The 10,702-nt window shown below is 47.9% G+C and overlaps 1 protein-coding gene across 1 annotated transcript; it reads left to right on the forward strand.

Moving 5' to 3' along the window:
• The first annotated feature begins 1,026 nt into the window (after positions 1 to 1,026).
• On the forward strand, positions 1,027 to 8,902 carry ACP6 (acid phosphatase 6, lysophosphatidic). The gene is made up of 10 exons (XM_054206580.1): positions 1,027 to 1,257; positions 1,888 to 2,016; positions 2,113 to 2,243; positions 2,889 to 2,968; positions 3,790 to 3,877; positions 5,476 to 5,608; positions 6,329 to 6,429; positions 7,818 to 7,913; positions 8,226 to 8,391; positions 8,722 to 8,902. The coding sequence occupies exons 1-10, from the start codon at positions 1,051 to 1,053 to the stop codon at positions 8,860 to 8,862; spliced, it is 1,272 nt and encodes a 423-aa protein (XP_054062555.1). The 5' UTR covers positions 1,027 to 1,050; the 3' UTR covers positions 8,863 to 8,902.
• The last annotated feature ends 1,800 nt before the right edge of the window (positions 8,903 to 10,702 follow it).

Raw genomic sequence — 10,702 nt, forward strand, 5'->3', positions numbered from 1 at the left:
TTTGTTCACAGCCCAGAAAGCCAACCGCATCCTGGGCTGCATCAAAAGCAACATGGCCAGCAGATCGAGGGAGGTGATTCTGCCCCTCTCCTCTGCTCTGGTGAGACCCCACCTGGAGTAGTGTGTCCAGCTCTGGGGCCCTCAACATAAGAAGGAGATGGACCTGGTGGAGGGAGTCCAGAAGAGGGCCATGAAGATGATGAGAGGGCTGGAGCACCTCTCCTGTGAGGACAGGCTGAGAGAGTTGGGGTTGTTCAGCCTGGAGAAGAGAAGGCTCTGGGGAAACCTTATAGCATCCTTCCAGTACCTAAAGGGGGCCTACAGGAGAGATGGGGAGGGACCCTTTATTGGAGAGCGTGGTGATAGGACAAGGGGTAATGGTTTTAAAATGAAGGAGGCTAGATTTACATTAGATATAAGGAAGAAATTTTTCACCATGAGGGTGGTGAGACACTGGAACGGGTTGCCCAGAGAAGCTGTGGATGCTCCATCGCTGGAGGTGTTCCAGGCCAGGCTGGATGGGGCTTTGAGCAGCCTGGTCTAGTGGGAGGTGTCCCTGGCCATGGCAGGGGGGTTGGAACTAGATGATCTTTAAAGGCCCCTTCCAACCCAAACCATTCCATGATTCCGTACGGACTTCTCCCTCCCGGGAAACCGCAGACAGGCACCCGGTGAATTGGCCCGCAGGGAGCGCCCCCCCGACCATCTGCCCACGGAAAAACGAAATAAAAAAGAGAGAAGAGGCAGAGGCGGCAGCGGCAGCAGAAGGAGGCGGAGCAAGCAGTGTCAGCCCCCCACCACCCCGGAGCCCGCGGCGGCCGGGCAGCCCTGAGGCGGAGCTGCCGGGGGCCCCACCCGTCCCCGAGGGCAGCGCCCTGCCCGGCGCGCACGCGCAGACAGGCTTTCCCGGCCAGCCCACTCCGCGCCGCAGTGCCAGCTGGGAGTTGTAGTCCACCGCCGGGGCACCGCCATTAATCGGCCCCGGTGGGAGGACTCCCCTTCCCGTCGGCCCCCGCGCCGCTGGGTGCCGGCAGTGAGAGCGCTGCCGCCATGGGCTGGGGGACGCGGCTGGGACTCCTGGGCGGCCTGGCCCTGTGGGCGCAGCGGCGGCGGAGGGCAGCGGCGGCCGGCGCCGCCCCCGCCCCCGCCCCGGACGGCGACGGTGGGCGGCAGCGGGACCTGGAGCTGAAGCTGGTGCAGGTGGTGTTCCGGCACGGGGCGCGCACCCCGCTGCGGCCCCTGCCGGGAGCAGCGCCGGTGAGGACGGGACGGGGCTGCGGAGCGGGGGGCGGCTGCCCGCGGGGCCCGCTGCCGCCTTGCTTCCATCAGCCTGTAAATGGTTGGGTGAGGGGTTTTTTCCCCCCCTTTCCCGGAGTAAATTTGGGGAAAAACGTTGTGAATCGGGGAGTCAGAGCGGAACGGCGGCAGCAGCGCGGCGGCGGCGCTGGCAGAGGGAGCAGACCCCGGTGCGGCTCTAGGGGTGAGGGCGCGGGGGCGGGCGCCCCGGGCTGCACAGGGGATCGCTGCTGCGCTCTTTAACGCCCGGCGCCGAGCCCCGCAACAGGCGAGATGGAGCCGTCTTCCCCGCGGCTCCGCCCCCCCGGCGAGGCAGCCTCTTGAGCTGGCAGGTACTAGTCCTGGTGGTTTGCTAAAGCCGCTTTTCAGCGCGTAACAGTAGCGGTTTCCTACAGATTCCTCTCCCAAGCTGCAGCACTGCTGTCGCTTCTGTATGTGCCCCGCAAAGAGATGAGTTCTGTTGTTGCGTTGTTGGCAAGGCAGCACACAATAACATGTATCGTATAACAATAACGCTCTTGAAAGTCCTCATTTTCCACTGAAGCACAGCTCTACGTTTGTTTGTTTGTTTGTTTGTTTGTTTCTAAACAGGTGGAGTGGCATTCCAGTCTTTTAGATGTACCTGCTCAGACTAAGTTTGATTACGTGGTGACTGACCTAAATGGAGGGCCTCAACCTCCCTCGCCCTATGAGGAGCAATACAAAAAGACCACATTCAAGGTGAGGCTGTGTCTTTGATGGTGGTTTTCATGTTCCCTCTGTAGACTTGTTTACCTCCATATTCCACCGGAGACCCTTCCTTTTCTTTACACTTAGGGCGGTGCAATTGCAGGACAGCTGACAAGAGTAGGGATGCAGCAGATGTTTGCCCTGGGGAAAAGGCTGAGGAGAAGCTATGTGGAAGAAGCCAACTTTCTCTCACCAACGCTTAAGCCTGCTGAGGTCTTGTGAGTCTCATTTCCCTTCTGGACCTTCCCTTGCTTCCTCCTTCCTAATGAGTAGCCCTCTGGTAGGGAAGATTTCTGACCAGCATACACGTCTCCACCGTACAGCAGACTGGCTGGCCCCTGGGCCTTCATCTTTGCTTAGCCTGGTATGCCCAGTGCTAGAACTCACCTGTGACACAAGGCATCCGACTTCCCGGCAGTCCTGAGAGGGACACCAGAGACAGTTTCCTCTCACCCTACTTTTAGCCATTGACAACAGTATTCTGTGTCTTTATGGTGAGTGACGAGAAACAGGTATTTCTGGAGCACAGTTTAACTCACTGTAGATTACAGACCTAAAGTTCAGTGAGACAAAATACACGTTAGTAATGTTGTGAGTGTCTGACTGAGGACGAGATTAAAAAAAACCACACCAGAGAAGTACTAATTTGTTATCTCCACTGTCTCTGAAGGGAAGTTAAAGGGCAATTCCGATATAGATGTCTATTTTTTAAGATAGATATAGCAAGGCCAGATGAATCCCACCACAAGTTTCCAAAGCCACAGTGAAAGCAGAACCCACAGTTCCAGCAAGTCCTCCCCAGCTGCAGCTGCGTCCACGTGAAGGAGAAAGTGCTACCTCACAAACTCCTTTCTCTCTTTCAGCATCCGTTCCACTAATATTTTCCGGAATCTGGAGTCCACGCGGTGCCTGCTAGCTGGGCTGTATCAACAGCAGAAAGAAGGTTGGGAAGGCTTCTGACCAGTGCCTTTCCTTTCTCAGTCTTCCCTAGATGCACATATCGTGCACATCCTAACTCACTCTGGCTCCTGGTTGTTACTTCTTCCCCGGTTCTTCACTCCTGGCCCTCTTCCCCATACTCTCCTGGTTCTATGTGTTCTTTATCAACTTGTCACTTGCTCCTTCTCTCTGTGTAGCTTTCTGCTGATGCTCAGCTTGGATCTGTTGCCATGAATGCTGCAATTTCAAACCTACTGAGGAGGTTAGCATTAACCTGCTTCAAAATCAAGAAGGCAAAAAGTTTCAGATCCAATGCTCACGAGGCATGCATCTGAAAAGTTTATCAGAGAAACCCAAGTATCTCGGCCATAGGACTACAAAGATCCTTTACAAGTTTTGTATCTGAAGTAACTCTCAGCTCTATCCTACAGCTGGGAACTACTTGCGTGTCCTAGAAATACGCTCAGGGTTTTGAAGATCTTGCTTCTGCTCCCTCTGTATTCAGTTCCAGGAACAAATAGCAAAAGTGATTTGGCAGAGCTCCTTACACCTCATGACACAGAAACTAATTTTTGTCACATACAAACACTAGAAGAAATGATCACGCAACTGAAAGCTTAACAAGGTGCGCAGCAGACATCCCTGTGGAATTAAATGCTGTGTGCACAGAAACAAGCACAGTGGCTTGTGTTGCAGGTGATGGCTCAGGGGGAATTGCTAGTTGACAGCAGTGGACTGGAGGACAAAGACACTGGGGGTGATTAAAGCGCTCTAAAGACATCCAGATGCACTAGTGATCACAGCAGCTTCCTTCTCTTTCTACAGGACCTGTTGTCATTGTCACTGATGAAGCAAGCTCTGACATCCTCTACCCCAATTACAACAACTGCCAGCGCCTGAAACGCTTGAGCAGGTAATTGCCAGCCCTGCCTCCCTGTATGATTTCACTGCTGTTTCATTTCAGCAGTAGTAATTTAAAACAGCACGTTTTCTTCCTGTTTCCCAAATTCTTCCCCTGCCACTTACTGTTCTTTGGGAATGGTTAGCTAGTTGTATAAAATACTCGGTGAGCGGAGTCATACACCAAGCAGTGGCACCAGGAGAAAAAAAAAACAGAGACTTTTTCTTGAAAGACCAATTTAATTTAGTCTCTGTCTAGCAAACGCTCATTACTAGCTAATGTACAGCTATTCTGCGGCATTGCTGCAGGGCAGAATTAATGTCATCTGCATCCCTTAACAAGCCTCTCAAGTGTGTATGCATTGGGCCTCCTTTTTATATTCAGTTCCTGGTTTGGGGGTTTTATTACAACATTCCTGTCACACTTATACCTTGAAGAAACTGAAATATACTCAGCCTTGACACATTTAACAAAGACTAATGAAGCAAAATAAGGAACATCCTACATAGAAAGAACACTCATGTTTGCGGAGTCAAGCACTCTAAATGCCTGTGCCAGGTTGGGCATGGGGTGGAAACTGAACAAGAGGGGCAAAATGTATTACAGTTTGGTTGGATTATACATTAGCATATTTTTGTCCAAAATTCAAGAGTTGTCAGAATTCACTTGCAAAAGCTCATTATATAATGCTTGACTCTGCACGCAAAGGGTTGTTCTTGACAGTGGTAAGGTGACAGCCCACAGAAGCAGTACATTGAGCCTCCTCTAGTAACATCAACTGTGCAAAAAGGGAGTAAACGGCAAGCTCTTCTGCTTCCTCCCTCCATTCTACCAACTGAGCGCGTTTTGTGACCACCTCAAGGGGGATTTTTTTAAACTGCAGTAAAAAGCACTGCCTCACCTTGCAGGCTACCTGGGCCACAACTTCTAGCACATTTGATTTCAAACAGAAACTACAGCTGTTCCTAAGAAAATAAAAAGCAAAACTTGACTTTTCCCACCTCTTCCCCAACAGATCAGGGTCAGAGAAAACAAAACCTATGTAACATATTTTGCTTGAAGTACATGGCCAGCACGGATATTCTCAGCTAAACTTTCTAAAATAAAATTTAAAACAGCGTAAAGAGGCAAATGGCTTCTAACAAAGCAAGAAGCAAATTTAAGCTACAAGTGAGTATCTAGGTGTTTCCCTTTTCCCACACCATACACCAGTCAGTTCAAAGCTTCTACCCTTTCTTCTCTCATGAGGCAGTTAAAGGCTACTGCCTGAGGACACAGACTTGTACAGTTCCAGTATGACCAGATCTGTTAACTGATACACAGCCCTTGCTTACGGGAACCACCTCTGAGGTGTTCACATCTCATCTTAATTTTTTCCCCTGCCTCTGTGAGAGCACATAGCCAGCTCTGATCCTTGACACCTAGACACAGCTGCTGTCTGCCCTGCAGGTTAGGACTCCCAACATCAGGAATCCCTCAGTATCCTGTGGTGCCTCTCTTGTACCCCTCACTGATGTGAGACAACTCCACTGGGCTGGGGTCACAAAATCCAAGAGACAGAAAGTCTGATGTGTGAAAAGTTTTTGTTTTGTTTTCTTAATTCCCTGAAGGCATAAGTTGAAGGATGCTCTGCAACAGCCAGGTATCTCTGATGACTTGAAAACAATTAAGGAGAAGATGGGTATTGATGGTGAGAAGTCTGTGGATTTTTTTCTCCTCCTTGATAACATTTTTGCTGAGCAGGTGAGCCTAGCAGTTCCATGGTGCTGTCACAGAAAGAAACATCCCTTTACCGTGCATATGGAGGAAACCACAGAGTGCCAACACCTACTGATACCAGTGGGTACCCCAGTACCTTTCTAGGCAATACAGAAAGTTTATAGAGGCCATAGCACGGCCTTTTTAAAAAGCAAGATGTGGAGTCAGCGTTGTTCTAGGATGGATGAAGACACATCTCCAGTACTTATGTTCTTACCTTGAAATGCAGTATCTCTTTCAAGTGTAATGAAGTAGAGCTAAGAGAGCAGTTGGGCCTTGCTTACCCCATTACAAAGTGCTTTCCCTTTTCTGGCAGTCACCACCTAACAGAGTTATCTTAATCCCAGTTCCAGTTTACTACCCACGAGACAGATTTCTTCTGCTGCTGGAAGGGAACTGGACATATTTGTACCCCACTTAGTACCTCTTTTTTGCCGGAGCTAATGATAATTAGTCCCGGCTGTTTGTTGAATAGCTCAAGGCGTTACACTCCCTTCACACAGAAATGTGTCCTCAAGAACAAACATCCATCCTTTTGGTGTACACGGAGCGAGTCTATATGTTTAAAACTATCCTCGAACTTTTCACATGAACACTGTAGTACAATACTGTAGTACAAATGCTGTGACATGAACAGCTGTTTTCTGTGGGCCTGGGTTCAGAAAGGGGTAAACCGTGTTGTTATGCTGCATCTTTTCCTTCCAGGTGCACAATTTGCCAAGCTGCCCTGTGCTGAAGAGCTTCCAGGAGACAGTTGAGCGTCGAGCTGTTGACTCGCTGCTTTTCCTTCTGGAGGACAATTCAAGGTGATTGCCTGTACCCATGCCTCCAGCCTTAGGGGTTGTCTTAGGCTTACCCAGGGTGGATGAGCTACAGCAGCTTACTGCAGCAGAGAGAAGTCCTTTCTGATCTACTGCATTCCCCCACCAGAGGCTACTGCCCCCTCATGAGGTTTGTACCTCAGCTATCTCAATGTAAAATCCCATGCCTTGAGTCAGGAACGTGAGCTAGGAAAAAGGGAGTCCATGCTGAGGCAGCCAAGATGTGGGCTTACGTCCTGTTTTGCTGACAGTCGTGGAGAGAGTAGTCTCCAAGGAACAGTAATAAGCCACAGGCAGTGAGTGCCTCAGTTGCCACGGTTGTTTCGCTGAACGTGTGTCAAAGGCAGAAGAGGCGACCCTTCCAGCCTCAGCATTGAGGCTGCACAGGCAAGGCTGCCCTTGCAGATGCGCAACTACAATCAGAATTCCAAGCTGCGAAGTTTATCACAGGGATGGCACCTGCACAGCTGGGCTGCGAAGTGTTGATACCAGTGGAAAAGGTGATGCCAGGCCCTGCACACATGTAACCACTTGCAAAAGAATCTGCTGCTACATGCAGCTAATTACCTCCCCCACAGCTGTTTGGAAAGGTGGCCGAGTTGATAGCCTAGCTGACATTTTCCTTGCAGATTCATTCGCAGCTACCATATTTACTAGCTCTTCTCAGGTGGTGGTATAGGACTGCTTTTTCCGTTAGGGCAGTTGCCCTTAACCTTTTCTTTAACTTGTATTAAAGATCTCAGGTACTGAAAGACTGATTTCCCCCACTCCCACAACATCTGGGAGGGTCACAGTCACACTCATCCTCCGTTTCCACTGATGTGTTCATTAGGTAGAGGGAGTTTCTTCACACTAGAAGTTGTTTAAAGACCTCCTCTTTGTTAATACAGGGATAAAACCTAATTTTGAAATACAGCCACTGCCTTCCTGAACCCCGACCTCCCCTTCCCGGCCAAGGACCACAGCCACTTTGGTTGCTGTTTTGGAGTCAACTACAGTCATCTTTCCTAGCTTAAAACTATGCATCCAAAAATCACAACTACAGAAACAAAATAGCATAGAGAACTTAGAGGATTTTCTAGGTTTCCATTTATGTGGGCCACACCTCATGAGACTGCTTGTTAACACCTCTCCCCTCCCAGTCTGCCATCACATCAGAATCTCTGTGGTGACTATGCAACTGCTGAAATAAAAAGTAACCATAGGAATTGCATTTAATGAATTTAATTGCATGTAATGAATCATGAGGACCTTAGCTACACTGAATACATGTTACCAATTTGTAAAAGAAAAGGAGATTCACAGGTGTTCATTTAAAATTATTTAATTTGAAAGTTTAAAACCTTGTAGATTTATTTCTGCTTCTTTTATAGAGAAGTTCTTCAGATGAATGTTGGTCGTCTTTTCTACACCTTACAGAAAAATATTACAGAAGCAGTAGATCCCTCATCTCCAGCTGAGAAGGCCAGGTACAGGACAGATCTCTTCCTCTAATCTTTATAAATTCCGACTTGCTGTCAGTGTGAAAAGCTGGTTCAGAAAGATGTTGAATGTGTGGGTAAAGAGAAAGAAATGCTTATCTGCTAGGAAAAGCATGAGTGCCATATTTGCTTTTGCTGAGGTAGACTGTACTTGCAGCACACTGTTTGTGTAATCACGACACTCGCCCTGAGCCTCAGATGCCTTATTGTAGCATGAGTATCTGGCTCTCCACAGAGGAATACAGCTAACATTTTATGTTTGGTTCCCCCCTACCCCCTTCCTTTTTTTTTTTTAATCAGAAAGCTCATTCTCTATGCTTCTCATGACATTACCCTTACTGCTCTCCTGGTGGCACTGGGCACCTTTGATCACAAGTGGCCACCTTATGCTGCGGATATGATCCTGGAATTGTATCAGCACCAGCAGTCCGAAGAGTGGTTTGTTCGCGTGTCTTACTGTGGAGAGGTAAGATCCCAGGGGAAGTCCACATTCTAAATCTTGGGTTTTGATTTTGCCATGCGTGCATGTAAAGCTGTGAAACAAGACCAGTTCTGAGCATGCCGCCGAGCTAGATAACAGAGTAAAACACCTAGAGCATATCCATGGTAGCTAAGATATCTTTTCTGTTGAGCTGGCTATTGATCTACTGTGAGTTTAGGCAAAGACTTTGACCCTCTGCCTCTCTGTGTCTTTGCCTCAACTAGTGTATTTCCCTGCTGCAGAACACATCAGTATCAGCAAAAAAAGGCTTTGGCAATACATGACACCTGTGATTTTGTCTCTTTGCCTTTACAGGAACAACTGGTGAAAGGATGTAGAGCAGGTCTCTGCCCACTTGAAGAATTTCTAGAAGTTCTTTCACAGTACTCAGTCACTCCAGAGGAGTACAATAACCTGTGCTCCCAAATAGAGGGGAATCGGCAAACTGACTCATAAATAAGTTTTGTCTTTAATTAAAATCAGTTTATTGTCACAATCTTTGATTATTTTTCTTTATATTCCTGCCAGCTTTCCCTATTCTAAAGATATGTTAGATGAGGTGACTTTTTCCTACCAGACACAGGGTGGCACAGTGTCACTTTCACTGTTAGCATCAAGATGAAAGAAGCTGTGTAACAGAACGGCTCAAGTTCACTTCTGAGGTAGCCACACAAAAGCACAGAGAGGCTGCAAACAGCAAGGGAGAGAACAGAGCTGTTTAAATTGCCCTGCTGCTTCAGGAATATGCGAGAAAACATACCTGTTCCTCATACGCTGGGACTGTGGGATGAAGCCCAGCTTGCTCTGTACTACCAGACTTGAGAACTTTGACATAACGATTGCTTTTATGTATGGCAAACTGCAGAAGCCACTGTGCCTTTTCCTTTCTTTTGTCGTGTTGGAGGGTTGCTCTGCAGACAGATGAGCTTCCCAAATTGCATAGCATTTATCTACCCCATCTTGAGGGCGTTCTTGTGCACACAAAACCTCTCCAAAGGGACAGAAGGCCTTCAAACCTCTTCCCTGCACTCCTGTAATTATAGAAATTCTGCTGCTAACATGGAAAACAACCGCAGTGGGCCAAGTACAAGAATATGCACTCTTGGTGAACTCTGCTTAATGTACTTTAAACAGGGAAGTCTGGGGAGTTGCTATTGACTTCAGCTTCAAGCAGCTTCGCATCTATTTTGTGCTTGCTGAAACAGGAATATACCAGCATAGCCAACAGAAGTACTTCTAGCTGAGATGATGACACTTTTCCGGTAAGACAGTACTAAGGATCACTATGTTGCCAAAATCCCCATTTTTTTCAAATCAGTAAATAAAAGTTGGATCCTGACCTACTTTCTTTGGGATGTGTAAGGACTAAAATAGGGGGACCACTTACTAAAACAGCCCTGCAGTTTTGGTTCTGCATTACCCCTTCTCGCTTAGCAAAAGGAGACTGCAGTGATGTTAATGTAAGTCATTGACAGATATGTGACTGGAGGCACTATGGTACCTTCTCCCTGAGAAGCGTGGGCTGGATTTACCTCTACTCTTTCATTAGCCTGCCCCCACCACAATTACATGTTGACACTATGCACAGTGAACAGAATAATTTGAATACTAAATACATTGCTGGAGGTCTCCCTGAACTGCTATTAGAAGCTGTCAAAAAAGCAAACAAAACATTGTTATTTTCCACCAAGTTTTTATACAGCCTAAAAACATAATGCCATCATATAGAAATCAACGGTCCACCCTTGCTTAGAACAGCGAGTTCTGCTCTTATCAAGCTCTCTCTTATGCACGGTATAAAGTATTTGGAGAAGTATTTGGAAACATGAGGCATACAATTGCAAGTTATTTGTGAGGCACGGACAGCTTGGGAAAGGGGTATCAGGGAAGAGCATCAGAAGCTTTGGCCATACCAGAATACAAAGCAGGAATTCACATACCTTCTCCTAAAAAAGAGCTAGGAGCATCTCCCAGCAAAACCAACCAGCAGCCAGGTGAAAAACGACAACACAGTCAAGACCCACAGAACTCGGCAGCGCGAGCTGTCCTAGCACACCTAAGATTGTTAAAGGGCACTGCACTCACACCATTAAAATAATCCCATCATTCTAGGCAGGGTAACATACGTTTTTAGTAACAGCAGAAGACCTCAGAAGGACAGGCCAGCTTCTTGGCAGTGGCAAGGAAGAAGCTTCTACTGGGAACAGATTATTTCATCACTGTCTCTTATGGGGTTTCTGCAGTGCCCTCTGCACCCTGCTCCAGCCTCACCTTTCCCCTTGGTGTGGAAGTGGCT

The sequence above is a fragment of the Rissa tridactyla genome, chromosome 1 (genome assembly GCF_028500815.1).
Source record: "Rissa tridactyla isolate bRisTri1 chromosome 1, bRisTri1.patW.cur.20221130, whole genome shotgun sequence".
NCBI classification, from domain to species: Eukaryota; Metazoa; Chordata; class Aves; order Charadriiformes; family Laridae; genus Rissa; species Rissa tridactyla.